The sequence below is a fragment of the Leuciscus leuciscus genome (genome assembly GCF_965113295.1).
Source record: "Leuciscus leuciscus genome assembly, chromosome: 13".
Taxonomy (NCBI): domain Eukaryota; kingdom Metazoa; phylum Chordata; class Actinopteri; order Cypriniformes; family Leuciscidae; genus Leuciscus; species Leuciscus leuciscus.
In genome coordinates this window covers 5,020,925-5,045,150 of record NC_138737.1, presented here as the reverse complement: position 1 = coordinate 5,045,150, position 24,226 = coordinate 5,020,925, and the positions used below count along the sequence as shown (strand labels likewise).

Sequence of the window (24,226 nt, the reverse complement as noted above, 5' to 3'; positions counted from 1 at the left end):
GCTTGATCAGGCTCGCGCATAGGGCTCGCGAGTCCCGCTTCACAGGTCAAAACTGATAAACGGTCCACACAAACACAATAAGAGTAGCTCAGTTTCGTTCCTTACATTGCATTTGCCAGTTGATGTTGTGGTCGCGCCAGCCTCTATGAGCGCGCTTGCCACCCGCGACGCGCCTTCATTTGAAATAACGAAATTTTGGTCGGCAGAAAAAATGGTCCAACGAACCGTTCGGTACGTAATGCGTACCGAAAACCGAACCGAAAGCCTTGTACCGAACGGTTCGATACGAATACGCGTATCGTTACACCCCTAATATATATATATATATAAATATATAAATTGCTTGAATTTAATGGATATGAAATGAAAAATCACAATATAATAATCAAACTTTTATTAACAGTTACATAACAAAACATTAAAATATTTTTAACAATAAATATAAATAATAATACCAAATAATATTATTCTTCAAGTTTTATGTTCCATCAAATAAAATAGTTTTTTAACCCTCTGAGCTGTTTTCTGGCCCTGGAGGTGTTCTGACATGCTCTGACATTTGTGCTTATTTCTGTTACTTGTGACATTGTCATGGCTAAAGTCTTATTACACTGTATTTAGCACAAACTCTGCTACAATAATATATCAGCAGCATGTATGTAAAAGTTTGTAGTAGGGCTGCACGTTTTCAAGTTTTTCATTAACCATTAACCGAGGCCCTTAGCGGTTAATACTCGGTTAACCATAGTGTGCGCGCCGCAACCCCGAGATAGGCGTAATTTGCGGGTGGGACATGTCCCCACCATTATTTTCTAAGGTCGATATTGTCCCCACCACTTTTGAAACATCTCGCGGCACGAATACCAATACAAATAAACAAAACATCTCCAGTTAACTAGCAGAGCATTCATTTCGTTCATTTTTTTAGGCGATCTAGCACTGAAATGTGTTGTTTTTTAAATCAAGTGATCAAAGTGCTCGTTGCCGCTGCGATCGAGAAGGGTCTTGTAAAACGTGCTGAGGTATTATTAATTCGTGGCCACGAAACAATTTACCTGAATATTCACCAATTCACAAAAAAAAAAAGGAATAAAAAGCTGTACGAGAATAGTCGGCCTTCACTGAAGAGCTATCTTCACAGGTAAGAAAAACAGTTTAATAATTATTAATTCGTGGCCATGAAATAATTCACCTGAATATTCACCAATTCACAAAAAATAGGTCTTTAGCATTCACTAATTAATAGTATCAAACTGTTTTTGGCCACGTTGTAATTCGTTAAATCAAAATGAGGGAGGGAATTAGTTCAACGTGTCCACGATTTATTAAAACGAGGGAACAAATAAGTCGTCGTAACAACTAATTATTTAGATCAGTGGACAGGGCGCATAAGAACAAACAGAGAGAGAGAGCCCCGGCCGCGCGCGCGCGCACTCACCGCCTTCAAACAACACGAGCGCTGTATTGCTCTCTCTCCCTCGCGCATATCAACACAATAGTAAAAGGTCGGAAGACCGATTGTGTTTTATAGATTAGTAGTTTGTTCATATAAAGTGTTTGATTAGCAAGTACATGTTTAGGAAATGCATAATACAAAATTGTATGGGTGATGAAACTGCGCATGCGCGGGGTAAAACTGCTGGGGTAAAGCTGTGGCTCTGCAGACAGATATTATTGTGCTGCGATCAGTGGCCGGATACTATGTTTGTTTCTGGCTCGCGCACAGCCTTCACTTTGCCCGCTTCATATTAGAAAACTGGTCTAGCGGTCTCTGGTGGTGCAAAAATGTATTACAACTAAATTCAATGCACGCCATTGACGCCACTTAACCGAGCAAAATGTTTCACTCGGTTACGCAATTTTTAACGGTTAATCGGTTAACCATGGACACCCCTAGTTTGTAGTTTTGAGATAATGACATTTATGCTTGGTTTGTGAAAATACCAAAAAAAATGGTCACTGAAATAAGGCCATGAAACCCATACTGATTATTTCTTCACAAGACTTTTGAAAATTGTATCACGTAGCCTAGAATATTTGCTCCAAAACTATGTGAAATTCACCCTGACTGCTCATTCAGATAAGACAATATATTGATTTAAAATTTCTAAGACGTGTTTTGTGTGAGAAAGCCTTATGCGAAGAGGCGTGATCATCTCATTAATATGTAAGCCTTTAACACCTGAGAAAGACAAAGACACTCCCCTAACTGCCCTATTAGTAGCTATCAGGCCCTGTCATTCAGAGCAACCTTGCACAAAGAATGAGGAGATTTAAAAAAGAATGGCTTTTAGATTGTTTGGAGACACAAAATAATCCAAAGATACACAACAAATGACAAAAGAGCACATTGAAAACAATGATCCAAAGACAGAGACCATTCCTAAAAACATTGTACATACCTTTCATTTCCAAGGTGTTTGATTTTCACTTTACCATTCATATACAGAGACTCATGTGAATGTTGAAGTCAGCAGGACTCAGTTGCATCAGGGCCCTGTAAAAAAAAACTAAAAAACCTGTGAACATACTGATATCAAGAGAAACTATAGGGCTGCACGATTTTGGGAATAGATTTTAGATTTTTCTGGTTAAAATTTCTTTTTAAAATTCACAGAATACACACACAAATGTTTCCAACAATATATAATGAGCAGGTTTGTTGTGCCTTGTAGGCATAGGCTACGCAGTGCTGCATAAAATAATAATAACAATAAATTAAATCTTCCAAAAGATTTCAGGAACAACTACGCTAGAGAAAAATATATTGATTATCATATGTTACTTCAAATGTTTCCATTCGTTATGATGATATGAAATGAGATAATAGTAAAAACATAAAGCCTAATGTTTGGTGCGTTTTGCTGATACATTCAAACGCACAGCATGCTCCAAAATATGAAACATTATGGTTACCATATTATACATATCTACGTTTGAGCAGATATCCACAAACACAGTAACAGTAAACACGGGTCTAAATATTATAATATTCACCTTATCTAGCAACACTTCAACTGCAATGTGAAGTTTATGCAACAATAACATTAATAAGTAAGAATTTCTTTACCTTACATCTTTCTTGTCTTCAAATCGCGTTCTTCTTCTTCTGAGGTAAATCCAATGTAAGCTCACGGCGCGTCTTTCAAACTCGACGAAAAGCAGAGACTTGTGAAGTGTTTTGGTGCTTTGTGTTTGAGGTAACGAGCACGTTCGCGTTCCATGTGGAGATTTGCATGTGAATCTCTTTTGCGCGAGTGGGCGTGGTCGAATTAAAAATAATTAGCAAGCGTTTGAGATACTGGACATCCTGTTGGTTTTATACAAATTACTTAAACAGAGAATATTTGTTTTCAGTTTGAATCCGATTATTTGAAAGTACACACTTAAATGTTTATAAAGGTATATGGCTCATAAATGTGTGACAAGTATTCGCTGAGTTTTGTTTCAGTTTATAGACGTGCTCAAGAAAAAAAAGTTCACCGCGATGGAGAGGCGGAGAACGCACACCCTGTTTATTTTCTTTATTTTACAAAAGCACAATGTTTTGATTTGATTGTAAGTGGACACATACAAAAGTAGAAATATCACAGATTCTTTTTTTATATTTCTTTTTTCTGTATGACCATAAATGACGGAGTAATTTAAGTTTATTGTGCTACAATGTGAAGAAAATCCAGCAAAACGCAGGGGCGCGTTTGCCGACCTCAGAGGGTTAAAAGTTGTGTAAAAAAAATCAAGCGTGCATGCTAGAAATAGAACCGACGCCTATTTTTCACGCGACACGCAAGCGTCTTGGAATCGTTTCCAAGCAAAATTGAATAGAAAAAGATGTTTATATGACATTTTGACACGAATACATATTAATAAATGTCATTTTGATGTTTGAAAGTGTCTAGGGTTTGACATAAATGCAAATTTAAATGCAATTTAAAAAAATAATATCGATTTTTAAATACTGAACCTGTCAATACAGAACGAAATATTCTATAGCCTATATTGCCGTCAACACTGCCGACGTTGTCTTTGCTGCTATAAATAAAGTAATGATTACTGTATTTATAACTAGCATATCTATAGTTCCAGTCCCTGCATTGTAAAACGTAAGTTAGGCACGCGAGGAGTGAACGTTTAGACATAGAGAAAAAGTATCAAACATATAGCCTGTGCATAAAAGTTAGCTTTTCTTTTACACGTGTGTGAAATCCAAGTGTGCGTTGCTGACTTCGTTTAGCCGCAGCATTAACGAGTCACATAATGTATTTAGTGCATCACTAAGGCCCCATTTACACTGCATGGTTCAAGTGACCCAATTCCGATTTTTTTTTTCTCTCATGTGGCACAGATCGGATATGACCGGTGAACGTGTAAGCAGGAAAAAACCGCATGGATTCCAATTTTCTCAGATCGGATTCAGGCCTCATTCATTAGTTGTAATAAATCGGATATGAATCGGATACGTGCATTTGCGTATGCCATGTAAGCAGACAAATCGGATATTCCCCAGTAAATGCGAGTCGTACGTCATTAAAAAAGTGACGTCGTCGTCAACTCAGGTGGACACCACCAACTGAACACATGACTTATAGGCGCGATGGAGGTCGAAGGCTCAACACAGTGGAGTAATTTTTTCTACACCTTACGAGAGCAATGTTTTGCTGACCTTTGAAAATAGTGCGGAAAGCAAAACACTGCATAATTAGAGATGCGCGGATGAGCTCCAACGTCACCCGAATCCGCAGCTAATGGTCAAAATTATTATTCTTATGTGTGGTTACGCGTGAGGATACATGGATGATCATCACCTTCAACAGCGGACTCGAGGCGACGGTTGATGCGCGCATCTAATACAATGATGAATGAGCGCTGCTTTTAAATGAACATTTCTTTAAAACAAAATTTATTTGACAGGATTTCATTTTCTTAATGGCATAAACAGGCTTTACTCGCTTGAAACTTAAACTGGAATGGAACATGCTCATATTTTAGAGAATGTAGTTAATATTTTCGTTAAAGGGATACTTCACCTCTGGAAAGATGAATGTGTATTTAAAATAGGTCATTTATGTAGAAGAAATGTGAAGAAATTTTTGAATTTGGAGCTTTCTAGACTGAGAAAAGCCAGAAAATGTATTTTTGGCTTATGTGGATGAAAGACAACAACTCCCAGAATGCACTTGCTTCGCTGCCCTAGGAGGCCACTCCCAAGCCACGCCTACCGGTTACAGAGCGCAGTTGAAAACAACAAGGATTAGCTACTAGTGAGTCTCCGTGACGAGTTTGCCGGGGATTTCGAGATCGCTCAAAATGTCCGGGATTCGGCTTTTGCGTTCTACAGTCGCCATTCATTATGTTTACTGTGGCGAGCAGGACGAGACTGAGGGGCGCGGGAGAACGGCGCGAGGCCGGTGGCGTCATTACTGAGACGCATCGGTCTCCGAGGAGCGGGAATTTTCTTAGCAATGTTAAAACGCACATCAACCGATCACTTGTTTAGCGTTCATGTAAACACTACATTCAGATTCACCAATCGGAATGAATTCAGTTAGATTGAAACAAAAGCTGTGCATGTAAACAATGAATGGCGACTGCAGAAAGCAAAAGCCGAAACGCGGACATTTTGGACGGCCGGACATGTCCGGGAAAAAGAGGATGGTAATCCCTACTACTCAGCTTTCTCCACAGAACAAGAGCCTGCTATTTTAGCTTCCAAAGAAAGATGGCTGACACTGTACATTCTGTGAGTCAGATCCACCCTCTATGGGTGGGTTGAACACATGCGGAACAGCTCCTCCTACTGGCTGTAGTCTTCAGCCTCTGGCCAGAAAATCCTCCGATGACGCAAAATGACGATTTTTGCGTCATCGGAGGATTTTTTCCAGACAAAAAATACATAAATCTCTCCTCTCAGGGGGATATGAGGGTGGAAAGCACGGTAATTCGAAAATACTACAGGTTTTCTACTAATACAAAGCTTAATGCTAAATCCTGAAGTATCCCTTTAATAATGATTTATCTATCCAACCGCGACCCACCCGAAATTAAGAATGTTATTTTTATTAGCTTACTTGACCCGCCCGATCCGCGGATTATACACAGAGCCCCCGCGGATATAACTGCGATCCGCGCATCACTATAATAATTTTGTCTGCTTCTGCATCCATTGCATATAGAGCTGTTTTACTTCATTTTCCGGGCCAGAACGTCTACATTTGGTTGTTTTGGCAGTGTATAGTGTAAATGCAAATATCGGATACAGCTAGGTCACTTTTAAAAGATGATGTAAGCGGGTTGTCAAAAAAATCGGATATAGTCAGCAAATCGGAATTGGGCATCAAGACCTGCAGTGTAAATGCAGCCTATTTTACTAAAATGGCTGTAACTCGAGAAGTAAATGAGGTATCTTCACCAAACTCGGTACACATATGTAAGAGGTCAATCATGGTGGCGCTATAACATGAAAAAAACATAAAACGGCCTATAACCACCTGATCATATAATGTTCATATAATAATGTTCAAAACCAGTGCAGTACAAATACTCTGGAATCTTTAGATAAATAATTATCAGAAAAAGTATAACTTCTTCATTTGGATGTATTCAATATGTAGCCTTAAAATGAATACCATGACATATTAAGCCAATAAGTGGTATTGTACTGCCCCCTGCTGTCATTTCATCATACTACTCCCTAATATTCTTATATAATTCATATTTACGCTGCATTTACACTGCAGGTCTTGATGCCCAATTCCGATTTGCTGACTATATCCGATTTTTTTTGACGACCCGCTTACATCATCTTTTAAAAGTGACCCGTATCCGATATTTGCATTTACACTATACACTGCCAAAACAACCAAATGTAGACGTTCTGGCCCGGAAAATGAAGTAAAACAGCTCTATATGCAATGGATGCAGAAGCAGACAAAATTATTATAGTGATGCGCGGATCGCGGTTATATCCGCGGGGGCTCTGTGTATAATCCGCGGATCGGGCGGGTCAAGTAAGCTAATAAAAATAACATTCTTAATTTCGGGTGGGTCGCGGTTGGATAGATAAATCATTATTAACGAAAATATTAACTACTTTCTCTAAAATATGAGCATGTTCCATTCCAGTTTAAGTTTCAAGGGAGTAAAGCCTGTTTAATTATATGCCATTAAGAAAATGAAATTCTGTCAAATAAATTTTGTTTTAAAGAAATGTTCATTTAAAAGCAGCGCTCATTCATCATTGTATTAGATGCGCGCATCAACCGTCGCCTCGAGTCCGCTGTTGAAGGTGATGATCATCCATTTATCCTCACGAGTAACCACACATAAGAATAACAACTTTGACCATCGGGTGCGGATACTTAAATCAGAGAAAATTATTGGTGCGGGTGAGTGGCGGGTGGATGATTTGTTTTTGACTGCGGATTCGGGTGACGTTGGAGCTCATCCGCGCATCTCTAATTATGCAGTGTTTTGCTTTCCGCACTATTTTCAAAGGTCAGCAAAACATTGCTCTCGTAAGGTGTAGAAAAAATTACTCCACTGTGTTGAGCCTTTGACCTCCATCGCGCCTATAATAAGTCATGTTCTCAGTTGGTGGTGTCCACCTGAGTTGACGTCACTTTTTTAATGACTTACGACTCGCATTTACTGGGGAATATCCGATTTGTCTGCTTACATGGCATACGCAAATGCACGTATCCGATTCATATCCGATTTATTACCACATATGAATGAGGCCTGAATCCGATCTGAGAAAATCGGAATCCATGCGGTTTTTTCCTGCTTACACGTTCACCGGTCATATCCGATCTGTGCCACATGAGAGGAAAAAATCGGAATTGGGTCACTTGAACCATGCAGTGTAAATGGGGCCTATGTAGTAGATTTTAGAATCTAGCATTATCATATTATTTTAGTAAGGCTGAGGACTCTTAAATAACTACAAATAACTATTGTTAGGGAAATCTGTTCATGTTTTGTTACGCGTTTTTGGATTTTTAAAAAAATATATATATATCGGCCGATATATCGGAATATCGGATTTTTAAATCCCCAAATATTTAATGATCGGTATCGGCCTTAAAAATCCTTTATCGGTCGGGCTCTAATTGAATCGTTAGTAAATTGCCTATATTTGGCGTTGATCCGTTTTCAACGACAAATATAGGCAAATCCACAGACAACTAAACAGGCATTAGGACGAACGTAAAGAGACGCACGTGCGCTTGAGACGCGCACAAGTCAGCAATGTGGACTGCCATAACATCAATGAAAAACATTATTGAACATTATGCACTATATTATGCAGAAATAGGCTATGTGTGTGTGTGTGTCAGAACCTGCAGTTGCTGTGTGACGCACGTTCGCTGCGGGCGTATCGTGACGAGCTGGACGCGCTCCAAGAGAAGGCCGTTAAAATCGATTCCCTATTTTCGTTTTTGAAACTTGTGTTGGTTGGTCCGATCGATTGTGCAATAAGTGACAGCCCTCTGTCATGCTTAATCTTTGATAGGCAGACGCGTGATAACAGCTCGACCGTGAGTGAAACCGTTTTTTTTTTTTTTTGGCCCGAAACCGATAATGCCATTTTCGGCCGAACATTTTCGCCGGCCGAAATTTCGGTGCACCCCTAGCAATTACACCACTCAGCAGTAGGAAACCACAGTAAACCACTTCTGCCCTCTACTGGATCTAGTCAGAAGCTACAGTTGTAAGAAAACAGCAGAAAAACGCACATTCATTTCGCAGACGTTTTTTTTTATTTAAAGGGACATTGTGTAGGAATTTCACGCTATTTCAAATGCGTGTTGCATGTACAGTAGCCGTTATGTACCAAAAAGCTATGACAGGATGTCTTCTAATAGCATTTCATCGAGTTTTCCTTCGGGTGAACAGGTTTGTTATTTCATGACCGTAACATTGACTTACTGTACCTGTCGAGAAGAAAGCAGGCAACTTCAGCGTCTCTTTTGAAAGCTTTCTGCTGCATTAGCTCTTTCCACCTGGAAAAAGCTATCCCGACATTAACCCTTGTTTTTTGTAATCTCCTGTCACGTTTCCTTTTACTGTCTATTTTGGAGTTTTTTGACGACGAGGACTCCTTATCCTGTGACTCAGCATATGTATGGTCCTCCATTATAAATAACCGTGCAGTGCAGCCTTTTAAACTTGCCGGGGCAGTGACAAGCGCCTCTCACTGCTCTGCTCCTCCGCTTCTGCTGGTTTTAGTCACGTGACGCTGGCTCTGAACGAAAACGCGTTGTGGAAACGCGTTGGCCTAGTACTTTTTGTCCCTCTCTGCTATTATAGTTTTTCAAGATGGCGAACTACATGGAAGCCTCCGTGGACCTACCCGTCCCATGTATATAAAGATATTAAATTCTTTGTTTACGAGGATAAGTCAGATCATTGGCAGAGGTATTTGTACATCATTGAGGACATATTTATGAATAAAAATATTGATTTTAGATAATAAAATACCTAAAAAACTACACATTGTCCCTTTAAATGATCTACAAATGAGGAAAGTAGATTTAAAAAATATATTTTAAATGATGTAAAGCCTTAATGTAACAGTCCTCATAATGTACTGTAGTATAATATTGATTTAAATGTATATTCTTGGTTTGTTTCTTTTGCCTTCTCGACTGTTCTTCTTTCAGAAAGTTGCAAATTTCTTTATGCATTCTCATAGTCTTTGGTAAATGTCATGGTAGGACCTGTTTTAACTGAAACCTATTCAGTGTGTATACTGTCAATTCTTGCAGCTCTTGTCAATTTTGAACATATACAGGTCATCCTAAAGGAACATGAGATGTCTTCTATGGTTTTGTTGTAAAAAATATGAGAATTGGATATTTGCTGTATTCATAATGAGGAATTCTGTAGACTGTAAAGTTACTGGTGAAACACAGACCTTTAGTTTTGCTCCTGATGGTGGTCATGATCACTGCATGATCACTTTTACCACAAACACACACAATTCATTGAAAATACATGCTTTTTTTATTCAATGTATGGTTATGATCACTTTGACAACCAGGAAGTAACGGCATACACATCATTCCAGACACACGCATAACCATCACAGTCCTTCTGTCCTCCATCTGTTGGTAAACTGTAATGGTGGACACTGGGACATCTGAAAATAACACACAGCATGATGCTGGTGAAAAACTGAACATCTTGATCCAGACACAATTTAAACAATCTTTTAATGTCTCGATTTGTCTGTAGGTCAGTAAACTATAATAGTGGTTTTAAATCACATTCAGTGAATCAAGAACAGTTCTTAGAAAAAAAAAATGTTTAGGTTATTTTACGTCAAGGTCCTTTTAAAAACTTTTGAAGTACATTAACGAGAAGAAAGAAAAAAAAAAGTCTGATTGTATTTGCATACGTATGGACGATGACTCTTTAGTATAGAAGATTTGGGGTCTAGAGAGAAACAAAGAGCAAAAGTTACATTTCTGTTCACATGTATAATTCTCATTCAATATCAAAAATATAAATTACGAATCAAATGATTTAATACTCACAGGCAGAATTTGCTGTTAAACCATAATAGGGTTTATACAAAATAGCACATTTCTCTGGATAAAAGAAACCTTGGAAATTCATTCAACTTGTGAAAGTATACAGTGAGGAAAATAAGTATTTGAACACCCTGCTATTTTGCAAGTTCTCCCACTTAGAAATCATGGAGGGGTCTGAAATTGTCATCGTAGGTGCATGTCCACTGTGAGAGACATAATCTAAAAAAAAAAATCCAGAAATCACAATGTATGATTTTTTTAACTATTTATTTGTATGATACAGCTGCAAATAAGTATTTGAACACCTGAGAAAATCAATGTTAATATTTGGTACAGTAGCCTTTGTTTGCAATTACAGAGGTCAAACGTTTCCTGTAGTTTTTCACCAGGTTTGCACACACTGGAGGAGGGGTTTTGGCCCACTCCTCCACACAGATCTTCTCTAGATCAGTCAGGTTTCTGGGCTGTCGCTGAGAAACACGGAGTTTGAGCTCCCTCCAAAGATTCTCTATTGGGTTTAGTTCTGGAGACTGGCTAGGCCACGCCAGAACCTTGATATGCTTCTTACAGAGCCACTCCTTGGCTATCCTGGCTGTGTGCTTCGGGTCATTGTCATGTTGGAAGACCCAGCCTCGACCCATCTTCAATGCTCTAACTGAGGGAAGGAGGTTGTTCCCCAAAATCTCGCAATACATGGCCCCGGTCATCCTCTCCTTAATACAGTGCAGTCGCCCTGTCCCATGTGCAGAAAAACACCCCCAAAGCATGATGCTACCACCCCCATGCTTCACAGTAGGGATGGTGTTCTTGGGATGGTACTCATCATTCTTCTTCCTCCAAACACGGTTAGTGGAATTATGACCAAAAAGTTCTATTTTGGTCTGATCTGACCACATGACTTTCTCCCATGACTCCTCTGGATCATCCAAATGGTCATTGGCAAACTTAAGACTGGCCTTGATATGTGCTGGTATATCGAGGAGCGAGCTGAGGAATACTAGTAAGTTTTTTCCTTCTCACGTGAATTTCTTCACGTGGGTTTCTGTTTATGAATGAATAAACGGCAGAGATGCGCGCTGTTTACCACAGCTGGCAAAGACAGTTTAAATTTAAATCGCGTGTGTGAATGAATGATGATGTTTTAGCAAACTGCATTGCTATACTGAGATAAGTAAACATCGACTGAATGTTGAAATAAAATGTAGGCTATTTGTATAAGCAACGTATTAAACTGCAAATTAACAATATGCCCTAATATTTCATGAAAACAACGTTACAGTCAGACGAAATATGAAAGACAACATTTTGTTGACTATATTTGGGTACAGTTTTTACTGTAGAATATACTGCCACATCAAATAAGCTTTTGTTTAGCAATTTCTATATATAAAATACTATTTTTGTCAAAAATAAAATCATCAACTAAGATGTTAGCTGTTCCAATGTTGGTTATATTCAAACTAATGAATACATAGATAAAATGTAGGCCTATAATAATTTTTTTTACAAAGAAAGAGTACACTTGAAATATTGTTGAAATTGTAATTATTGTTGTAGCCTAATTGTAACCGTTTTAATAAAATAGCTAAACATATTTACAAGATAGATGTAAGCAAAATCTTAAATGGTCAATATAAGTCTTCTTCTAAATATATCTTTTGTCCTTGCATTGTGGCTCAGTCAGTGTCACACCTGAATGAATGGCTAATTATGCAGAGTGGGTGTATTCTAAGGTGTAAACCACTCCTCGTTCACGCCCCCTCGCATATTGGCTTTCCAAGCAAAACCTGTTTTACATCAATTTAAATCAATGTATGGTTTTATGTGAACGATAAAGCAAGACTATTTTCACATAATTTTGAAGAAAAAACTATAGGCGACGACATCCATTAGTCAAAAGTCTTATTGCCACATATTTAGTATGTGTTTTGTGGCCTTATTTCAAAAACTTTAATTTTTAGTTTTTTCGATAACCACGCATAAACATTATTCTCTCAAAAATGAAAACATGTACATACATGTGGCTCACATATTATTGTAGTCCTGTTTGTGCTATATAGAGTGAATTTACACCTTTGCCATTAATATGTTTATAAGCAACTGAAAAAAGCACAAATGTCAGAGCATGTCAGAACACCCCCAGGGCCCCAAAAAACGCTCAGACTCCAGAGGGTTAAGCAGGGGAACCTTCCGTGCCATGCATGATTTCAAACCATGACGTCTTAGTGTATTACCAACAGTAACCTTGGAAACGGTGGTCCCAGCTCTTTTCAGGTCATTGACCAGCTCCTCCCGTGTAGCTCTGGGCTGATTTCTCACCTTTCTTAGGATCATTGAGACCCCACGAGGTGAGATCTTGCATGGAGCCCCAGTCCGAGGGAGATTGACAGTCATGTTTAGCTTCTTCCATTTTCTAATGATTGCTCCAACAGGACCTTTTTTCACCAAGCTGCTTGGCAATTTCCCCGTAGCCCTTTCCAGCCTTGTGGAGGTGTACAATTTTGTCTCTAGTGTCTTTGGACAGCTCTTTGGTCTTGGCCATGTTAGTAGTTGGATTCTTACTGATTGTATGGGGTGGACAGGTGTCTTTATGCAGCTAACGACCTCAAACAGGTGCATCTAATTTAGGATAATAAATGGAGCTGAGGTGGACATTTTAAAGGCAGACTAACAGGTCAGAATTCTAGCTGATAGACAGGTGTTCAAATACTTATTTGCAGCTGTATCATACAAATAAATAGTTAAAAAATCATATATTGTGTTGTGATTTCTGGATTTTTTTTTTTTTAGATGATGTCTCTCACAGTGGACATGCACCTAAGATGACAATTTCAGACCCCTCCATGATTTCCAAGTGGGAGAGCTTGCAAAATAGCAGGGTGTTCAAATACTTATTTTCCTCACTGTACATTATTTATTTACTTATTCTATATAATGCATTCACACAATTCTCATGTTTTTTGTAAGGCTGAGCAGCTACTGTAAATAGCAAAAGAAAGAACTTTGTACAAAACAATGACAATTCACAATTTCGGTATTTGGCAGTACCTTTTTTATTGGGCAGTATAATCAAATGCAAGTGACAGTTTTTTTTCAGACTTTTGTAGTAGTATAAGTAGTAGGACTAGTAGTAGTAATATTATTATTATAATAATTATTATAAGACAGTAAAAAGCATGTAAAATGTAAATATGTAAAGACACATAAGAACATAAAATATATATTTATGTAAAATGCATAGTATGCAAAACGAATTTATTCATTTCGCACACACTTCTAAATTACTTACAAATGAGAAAAAAGTTAAATGCCAAAGCCACAAATATTTTCAATACAGAACTTCAAAAGTGAACCAGAATAATAAAAAGCCAGTGATAAAGTGTAATTGCAGAACAGTAGAGAATAGAGATTTAATTCATGGTTATTAATTCAGCAAAAGTAACGTTCAATTTAAAAAATTGTGTTTAAAATAAGATGTAGATAAAATTAATATGATAGGTATTTTACTTTTATTTTGAAAGAGTATTACAGTTCAGCATGCAGAAAATGATTTGATTAATCTGAATCGATTAATTGATTTAATTCAATCTCTTCTTTCCTCTTCTGAAACTCTGACGTCGTCTTGTACATCTAGAAAGTATTATCATTCCCAGTAATCACTGAACCTGTTGAAACAAATGCAAAACAATGTGGCAAAACACAAAGCTATGAATATTAGACATGAAGATGAGTGAATTGGATGAAACACACATACTTTTAGATTTGCTCCTGATGATCATTGCCACAGTCACGATGACGAGACCAACAGCAACGCAGGAGAAAAAGCCGATGTAGAATAAAGATTCTCCTTTCTCATGCTGATCTTCAGCTAAATCTGAAAGCAAACACAAGCAACATGTATGTACAGAAAAAAAATACAGTTACACTCACAGGTTTTGAGACATACAGATTTGAGATGTTTTTCCAGATTGACTATAAATCAGTAGTGGCTCCTGAACGTTAATTTAGGTAGGGCAGATTCTGGGTCTTAACGCTAGTTTATGATAAACATTTTGGAAGTTTTATATTCTGATCGCTGAACAAAAAGCACTTTTTGGCAGAGGCCTAACGTCTTTGCGTTATAAAGTCATGTTTATTCTCAGAACAAACATAAAAAAACACAACTGTACTATATGAAGGCTATTTACAGCATGTTTAAACTAAAGGATTTATACGTTCATTAATTTGATGTGCTACTACAGACATGCCAACTAGTTACTAACCTGATGCAGACTAAAATACACACAGCTGAAGTGGTTTAATATAATCTTGGTCTGGAGGAAGGGTTTACTAGAGGTAAATAAGCGGGGTAATCTGAAATCTGCCCCAATGGCTCTCATTAAAAAGTCATTAAAAGTTGCATTTTCAGTTGAATTTGGGGAAACAACTCGAAACATTTGTTGTGTTAAGCTATTTCAATTGTTTTTGTTTGATTTGTTCATTGCAAACAGCTGAAAGTCTGTAAATTTTGCCTATAAACCTGATTTGCAATGGGGGTTGAATAATTATGATTACAACTGTAGGTCTCACTGTAATTTAGGAATGCTAATAAACAATAAGCGAGGCATGTCTTTGAAACATATGGTGCTGGTAATGTTCATTTTAAATTGAAATAAATTAATAAATAAGCTGTTACTTTAATAACCAAAATAATACATTAATAAAACACTGTAAATCCACTGACTTAAGGCCCGTTCACACCAAGAACGATAGCTATAATGATAACTATATTAGCGTCCACACCAACGAACGATAACGGTCTTTTTATTCTATTCGCACGTGTTGCGGTTTCAAAGTAGCGAAACTGGATGATAGGCATCTCGAATGTTGATCCACTTCTTCCTAGCACTATCCCCTATAAATAAATAAACACACACGATTTTTAGAACTATATCTTTATCGTTATCTTTATAGTTATCATCCTTGGTGTGAACGAGCCTTTATTACTCTCTGTGTCTTGTAATACATATTTTCATATATCCAATAGAAGCTCAAACGCTCATGTTATGTTGGGGGTTTGAGTTTCTATAAGATTTATAAGATACACATACAAAGTTGTATTTTTTACTTTTTACAATTTTGAAAAGCTGTATTTATAACCACTAAACCATTAGAAAAATGTAATTGCTTATCTAAACAATAACTAATAAGAAAGAAATTATCCATACCTTCATTCATTAAAAAAAATAATAAATCAGTAATCAAAATCAAGAAGCATCAAACAACAAATCTGCTGACTTACTCTGTGTCTGGTTATATGTTGTGTTCATGTTGGTGGCTTGAGCTTCAGTAAAACAGAGAAACACAGCAATTTTTATTTACTTTTTACAATTAACGAAACATGAACATTAAATTAATTAATAAATGATTTAATAATATGAATAAATTACAGAACATGAAATAATGAGCAGTACACCACTGTATTACTGCCATTAAATGATTACAGGGAAACCACATTATACTCGACAGGACAACATTTTTTTTTTAAAGTGTTTAGATTACATTGACATTGAGATCAAAATTCAACATGTCAGCAAAACAAAGCATTAGAATAAGAATACATTAATGTTATAGTATGTTTTACCAGATGGGCTGTAGGTGTACGTCTCACTCTGATGGTTCACCGCAGAATTAATCTTATGCACACAGGTGAAGGAAACGGGTGGACTCACTTTCACATCAAACACACACTCTTCATCTGAATAACACAGTGCGTACTTCAGAGTGTAGTTGTGTTCCCCCGCCACTGACAGCTGGAAAGAGCTCTTAGTGAACCTCCAGCCAAATGAACACATCACTATCACGTGCTCTCTGTCCTGCATGTGCCCATACACTGCAATGCTGGGCACTGGGACATCTGAAATAAAACACACATCATGCTTATTAATTTTTTGTTCATCAAACTGAGAGATGAAACTAAAAATAATATATATATATATATATATATATAAAATATCTTCTCATTCACTCCAGTTGAATAGTGTTGGTGTTAGGTTCTAAATTTCGGCACTGGGTTGCGAGTATTGGGCATAATTTTACTCGCTCACCCATCGTTCTATATAAATGGCACACGCATAAAGCCACCTCTCAAACTAGAGACCTGCACTCCCGCAGGAATACCGCAGGACCCAACGCAACAGAGTGCGGCGTGGGACTAGATTTGATGGCCGAGTAGGGATGGGCATATCGATATGAAGTAGCCCATCGATATACCGATACTGACATCGAGTATCAAATGTATCGATACTCAAATAAAAATATCGATATTACAGTGTGTTTTTTTTTACCAGTGATTTTGTTTATTCGACAAGATATTTAATGCGTACAATTTGCATTGAATTGAATGAATAACCTATGTTAGTGAATAATTGTGTAGTAGAACTATTTTCCTGCTCATCTGAACACATGCAAAAGCTGCAAGTCAGAACCAATAAATCACAGAGAGCATTCACACACTGCCGACAATGCATTCAAACAGGGCTGCGTTTCCATTAATGAAACCATTAATGCTTTTGGGAAACGCACAGAACAATGCTTAACAGAACACAGAAAAACATCATATGTTTGAGTTATTTCACAATAAACAAATTGAAATTGTAGCCTACATAGTTTGTGCAATTAAATAATTTTAAATTGAATGTTAAAGGTTCCAAAGTTCTAAATAAGTTCCAATTAAGGTGTATTGTATGTTAAAATGCCTTTTAAATATAATGTGTAATGGGAGATTTTTGATTTTCATTACTTACTTTGATTTTCATTAACATACACTAGATTGACTACTATGTGTGTTGCTGACTATGTGATATAATGAATGATGTGGAACTTCTGTGAGGCAGGAGAAAGAGGGGGAGAGCTTTGAAGGCTGAAGCCCTGACCCCTAAGGTCAAAGGGCTGTCCAATGTAGGACTTGCAGGCTGTAAGTTAAGCTAAACTAAAGTTCAGTATAATAGGATCACTGGTGGTGTCTTATCCATCTCTGGAGTTTAAAGAACCTTGGAAGATAACAATAACAGAGTATAAAGACAGGCCTGCCCCTCCCTTCTGGTCGCACTTGTTTCACAGACTGTACAGTCTACCTCTGTGTGGCAATTGGGCCTCTTGCAAGATAATAAATTACTTTTTAATAATCATTTGATTTCAGACTGTCTCTTACGCCAAAGATGATTGTTTAGTGAATTAAACTGCCATAACAGTTGGTGTCAGAAGTGGGATTCCATGGCGGTTTCTTCTGGCCCTGAGTAAAGCGGATTGACGACTGATCATCCTGAAGCACCAGGCTTTAGTCTTACCTCGCAGAATTGAGAGAGAAGAGCCAACTGCTATCAGGGCCAGGAGGAACTCCACTGGAATCAGAAAGAATCCAGGTGGCAACAGAAAATCTTGGGTAAGAGACAGCAAATTTATTTTTCATTTGGGGATTTTGAAAAGAGAATTTTGTGGATGAACCATAATGGCTGTATTTAAGAACTGAAGCTAGAACTGTGGTACGAGGAAAAGAAGAGGCTTTAAAAGGGGCGAGGAAATTGAGACCTAGAGGAGGTCAAGACATTGTCCGGACCAAAGCCGAGTACTCGTTATTGAAATTAATAGGGGCTGAAATAATTGATCGCTGGAGGAATTCCAGGGAAAGAAATTGAAAGTAAGCAGAGATTAATTCCAACCTTTCCTGATTTCGGGTGAAAATTAGAGTAAGCGCGCTGAAGTAAAATCCACATGCAATAGTGAAAGAAGGAAAATAACAGCCATTATGGGGACATCTAATAGTAAATACTGCACACCGGTATACTGTGCAATGAAGAAAATTATGGGCAAAATGCATGCAGGTCAAATTAAGTGAACAAAGGTTTATTAAGCAGAATGGGGAACAATTATATATTTTATTGGTAAAATAATGATGTCTAGATAATTTTAGTAACAGGAGTTGAAGGAGGAGGCAGCTATAATGGCTGTCTGTGCATTTTAGGGACTGAGAAAATAAAGATAACATTAAGTTGAATATGCAGACTAACCATTTGATAGAGGACAGAAGAGAGCAAACGCTGTAAACAGCTGTGCTCTGAAGCTCTGACTTCAAAGAAATGTGGAGAAATTATTAAGTAAATGGTAGTCAGGGTTTTGATTGTGTTTGGAAATTTAAACAACAACTTGACTGGCTAAACAAAGAAAGAAACTGAAAATTGTTCATTTTTAGCCTTGTATTGCTTCCGAAAAAAAAAAAAAAAAAAGCAAGTAAATGTTGAGTGATTTTCTTTGCAACTTATGAAATTAAAGTGCGGCCAATAATAATGATGAAGATTATGATTTGGCTATTGTGATTGAATCCGCCACTGGTGGACTGTAAAATAATACAGAGAACTGCTTATCAGTGGCTCTGTTTACATTCCTGATCGGGACACACTGCTTCAAGGGTGTGCAGTAAGTTGGAGCCGTTTGCAAAGCTCAATGATCAAACTATAGGCAAAGAGAGTGTTTTAATTGTGGTCAGCAGGGCCATTTAGTCCGTAATTGTAAATGGACACTCAGAAAAGAAAGTGATAATGTGAAAGTGACGTGTATTAATGTGTGTTTGAAAGTAGTCTGAGAAAGAACTAAGAATGTGAACGCAGTGTTAAAGAAAGTGTTTTGAACGTGGAGGAATGGTGTTGACCATGAAAGAACTAGGAGCTGATGTTTTGCTTTAAGAAGATAAGCTTGTGATTGGCTGAAACAGTTGCTTATCTGAATCTGGTGTGTGCTGTGGCTGAAACGGCCAGCGCGACAGAGACACGATCTGAGTGAAAATTTGTAATGTCTAAATTCCCTGATGTGGGCAAAAGACAAATATAAAATATGGTTGTTGGAAAATACATGTAAATTCTGGCAAAGATGCCTTATGCTGGGCTAGAGTTAAAAGATGGTAGATAAAGTTTGATTTTAGAAATTTATGAGAGTGCAGTGTACCAGTCCTAAATGCTTCAGGGTCTCTCTCTCATTCAATGTCAGCTAAAAGCTGTTATCTGAGCCTGTGTCATAAATGATAATAGGCTATTTATAGTAAGGCACAGTGTTTTAGTTGAAAACCATAGATATGGGGATGTTAAAAGAAATTATGCTACAGGCATGTCATACATTTAAAGGGTAAATGTTTCAAAAGTAAAACTGAATGACTTTAAAGAAGTCTTAAACGATAGAAGGGACGTTTTTGACTAGTTTAATTCAGGACCAGTAACTTCTTTGTCTGATTTTAGCCTCCACCATGAAACAGGGCTGATGGCTATGGCTACAGATGTAACAGTACACTGAATAGACGGATGTGATTAAAATTCACTGAGATTTTGCTGATTCGGACAGATTTAACAGATTTTTGTGATTAAATACTGTTGTTATTAACCTGTCTCCCTGTGTTAACACTATTAGGCAGTCCAGAGTGCTCTGGTGACTCTTGAATGTGCCTTTCCTAAGCTCCAGAACACACTGAGTCTGTTGGGGAAAACTGATTCTGTGATGGGAAAGAGCGGTAACCAAGTGTGTACGAAGTGATTACCCCAAAGACGGGTAAGATCCTTTGGCCAAAGGTCAACCTAAGACAGGGGAAGTCACGCCACAAACACTGGGCATCTCCATAATGGGGAGGTGTTTTTATGTGAGAAAGGTATTAGAGTTGAGCAGGTGACTGTGAGTGGCCAGCAGCATCAGCAGATCACTGAGAGGACGGATGGGCTGTGAGGAGTTACGGCACGCCTGACCCAGAAAATGTGAGTTCCTCTATATACCACTCACCAGAAAAACCGCATTTATTGTATGGCTTGTTTTTCATTATGACAAGTGTCTGCAACTATGCCAGGGGACAACACCCTGAAGAGAAGAAAATTATAGATTAAGAGCTAATGGGAATGGGCTTTCAAGAGCCAGCTGAGACCATGAGAGGACTGTCATTATTTGTTGTGGAGACAGTAACAAAACTTAATTTATGTCAGGAACATGATGCTGGTTGCCTTATGGGCAAGGGTGTTGATATTGAAATAATATGTCTGTAAGATAGTTCTAACTCCTGAAGGTCATTAGACATGTTGGTGGCTAAAGATGAAGACAGCTTGTGATGAGTTAAGAGAAATTTCTGGATAACAAAGGTTAGGTGAATTGAGTATTTAAACTAAAGATAACCTTAGAAATGCTCATAGCATAATGTATTTTAGATTGTTGTAATGGTACTAATTTGAGTTAAACATTTGTATTTTAAAATTTGTGAACTATTAAGGGTTCTAGACTATGATTTATTTAGTTACAGTCTTAGGGGGCTGTTGAAAAGATTATTTGTTTATAGTGAGAGAGACTGCTGAGTGGAGGAAGGGTACTCTGTCTGTCTTTCTGTTATCGGCCTGATAAAGCAAGCTGAAGCAAAATAATGATAATGAACAAAAACAACCCAGCTGATTTTTCTAAGAGAAAATGAATAATGAACAGACGTGCTTTGAAACTGGTTAAGAGACCATGTAAAATTAGATCAAAGCTACAGGAAAATGAGAAGTTTAAAATCTTATTTAAAAATTTAAAGAGTGTTTAGAGTAAACACCAAAAGATATGAATATGAGAATATGAGCGGTTCATAGTCAGGTATGCGTGGGTGTTTGTTTGGCGGTGACAGCATTGTATGTTTTATGAGTGTTAATTCATGTTTGGTATGTGTTTGTTTAGGGGATCTATTCCGTCTGAATAGTGTGTATATTGTGTCATTAACATCTGGAATGAGTTTTATCATGACAGATGGGTTAAGGCAAATGACAAATTTTAAAGAAGCCAAAAATCTGATGAAAATCTGTCTGGCAGTAATTATTTTTGACATTGATGGTGTTGATTTGAATTACTTTCTGGATCAGTTTAAGTATTTATGTAAATCTGAATTGTGAAGTTGCAGATCGTCATCCATTATGTTGAGAAAATGGTACAGATTTGATGGCAACAACAAAGGTGACACATTGGCGAAGGCAATATCAACTTATCCAGAGAGCCCTTCAAAATTATGAATATTGTGAACTGAACAAAGAAGGAGAATGTTGTTTGACTGATACTGACCAAGTCTGTACACCACGACCTGACCTGATAGAAACAATTGATGACTTTGACATTGGAAAATGTTTGTTGATGACTGACTTAAGAGACCAAACAACAGGTCTGAAAGGCAGGATATGCGGTGAAACTGAGGGCCGCTGTCCTTCAAATACTTCGATAAGAAGATGAGATTGTGGCTTGGAGTGAAGAATGTAATGGTGGATCATGCATCAAAAGGGGGATGGTAACAAATTGCCATACCAAGGGGTTCACATTTGCTGAATGCAATCGCACAGGTGGGACAATAAATGTTGGGAGGACACTGGGTTTAACTGAGGTCATTCTTCTCCCTAACAAGAGTGTTGTATGTGTGTGCTAATAACAGGGACTGTTTGAACAGGGAACGCCAGGGCAGATGCGGTAGCGAAGGCCGCGGCAGCACCGCAGACAAAAGAAACTACGTACTTTACTATCTGACAGTAACCTCGACATTTGTTTTTCTTTACAGAGCATGCAGACTTTGCATACAGGGCAGAATGTCAGGATGGATTGTGTCGAACAGAACTGATTCTGTTCCAAATGTAGAAATATTGTTTTGTTGACATGAGCAAAGTGGGTTGAGTGTTTTTCAGGTAAAACAAGGACCCTGAGTGCTATTCAGTGAGCACAATTATCTGGTGACAATATGTTTCAGGCGGTTGATTCGACAGGTCACACCAAAAGGGACGACCGGCAAGACAAGCGGTCAATGATAAAATAGCTAGGGTCTGCATTCACAGGTGACAGCAGGCAGGAAATGGTTCATTCCAGTGGAGGTGCGGTCGGGATCTGAAGAAAATCTTTTAATGATCAGAAAGTGGTTGGAGAGGGTGACACCTGGATCCACGCCTCTCACCTTAGACTACACCAACCAACCTCAGCAACCCCACGCGCCGACGCGGAGGGCAGTGAGGGATAAAGGACGTGCTAGTAACGTACCTCCCTTGCCAGCGAGGGAAAGCCCATTGCAACGGCACGCAAAGTGTCATATTGGTGAAGACGGAATGTCCATGGGGCGAACGAGATGATCAACACACCTGGAGGAGGATGTGGACCAACTAATGGTTTAAGTTTAGCAGAATAATTTGTTTTGTGATGATTTTGATGATTTTATTTGATTAAATCAAACTAGGGCTTAGTATTGATATGGATCTAATGATTTGATTGGTGCAAATGTTTTCAGGGAAAGTAGAAAATCTATTCAATGATGACTCTTAGGGTTAGATTTTATTAAATAGGGTATTAAATAGAGCTTACTAAGTAAAACCATTGCCCGATGGAATTAAAAGTTAACAAAAAATGGTTAGGAAATATGTGGATGGGTGTGGATTAATGGAAAAGGCTGAATGTATAGGTTATGATTGTATGTGTTATTCTGATAATTTTGTTATTCATGGGTGAATATGAGTGCGGGAATGAATGTTCAATTGGCGAAAATGACAGTCCATTCTGATGATGAAACTGGTGAACAAAATGTGACTTTGAAACTGATAGCGGAAGCTATCGTAACATGTGGTAAATGAATGTTTTTTTATGTTTTCTGTTTATGTTTTTATTTTTCTTATTTCATTTTTGTTGAATTTTTCTGATGTTTTTATTTTTTAGAACGATGATGATGATATGTAAAGAGGGTTAAAAGCAGTAGCCATCCGTGTTACGAGATGGCATACAAGGACAGGGTTTGAATATGAGGAGTTTTCCTATCTACTTTATCTGTGTTTTTATAGCATGTTTTGTTTTCCTACTAAATATTAATCCAACTTTTTCTTGTTTATACTGTAATGACTGAGGGTCCGACCTATAGTGTTGGGGATGCAATGACAGAGCTCGTTCGTCTAGCCCGGTTTCAGAATAAACCTTTATCTGCTTGCTGTAAAATTAAGGGTCTATCCCTGAAAAAATAGCCTGAGCTTATTTCATTTTAATCTTTTTTCAAACTAGTTTTAATTCTAATGTTTTGCCTAATAGTTTTAATTTTAATCTTTTTGTCTACTAAGTTTAAGAGTATGATCAGTTATATGAAATTGAGAAATGAGAAGTATAAGTGTGATGTAAGACTTGAACTTGGTACGTTTCATTATGATTATTAGTACTGTGTGAGTGTTTTTGATGAAACAATTATCAATGAATGATAAAAAGGGAGGAGTGTAATGGGAGATTTTTGATTTTCATTACTTACTTTGATTTTCATTAACATACACTAGATTGACTACTATGTGTGTTGCTGACTATGTGATATAATGAATGATGTGGAACTTCTGTGAGGCAGGAGAAAGAGGGGGAGAGCTTTGAAGGCTGAAGCCCTGACCCCTAAGGTCAAAGGGCTGTCCAATGTAGGACTTGCAGGCTGTAAGTTAAGCTAAACTAAAGTTCAGTATAATAGGATCACTGGTGGTGTCTTATCCATCTCTGGAGTTTAAAGAACCTTGGAAGATAACAATAACAGAGTATAAAGACAGGCCTGCCCCTCCCTTCTGGTCGCACTTGTTTCACAGACTGTACAGTCTACCTCTGTGTGGCAATTGGGCCTCTTGCAAGATAATAAATTACTTTTTAATAATCATTTGATTCCAGACTGTCTCTTA

The 24,226-nt window shown here is 37.7% G+C and overlaps 1 protein-coding gene and 1 long non-coding RNA gene across 8 annotated transcripts in view; one reads left to right on the top strand and one right to left on the bottom strand.

Annotated features, from left to right (window-relative positions):
• The window catches only part of LOC309513444, a 193,243-nt gene that overhangs the window by 47,887 nt on the left and 121,130 nt on the right, over positions 1-24,226 (top strand). The gene's annotated exons all lie outside the window — the stretch shown is intronic.
• The window catches only part of LOC309513430 (secretory phospholipase A2 receptor-like), a 31,288-nt gene continuing 20,632 nt past the window's right edge, over positions 13,571-24,226 (bottom strand). For 6 of the 7 annotated variants that reach the window (XM_082189232.1, XM_082189233.1, XM_082189235.1 and 3 more), the window contains 4 exons: positions 16,159-16,431; positions 15,817-15,858; positions 14,290-14,409; positions 13,571-14,200 (listed from right to left, as the gene is read on the bottom strand). In XM_082189232.1, coding sequence (XP_082045358.1) covers positions 14,166-14,200; positions 14,290-14,409; positions 15,817-15,858; positions 16,159-16,431 — 470 coding nt within the window. In that variant the 3' untranslated portion in view covers positions 13,571-14,165. The remainder of the gene's footprint in view (positions 14,201-14,289; positions 14,410-15,816; positions 15,859-16,158; positions 16,432-24,226) is intronic. The other variant, XM_082189230.1, reaches the window with a different exon arrangement.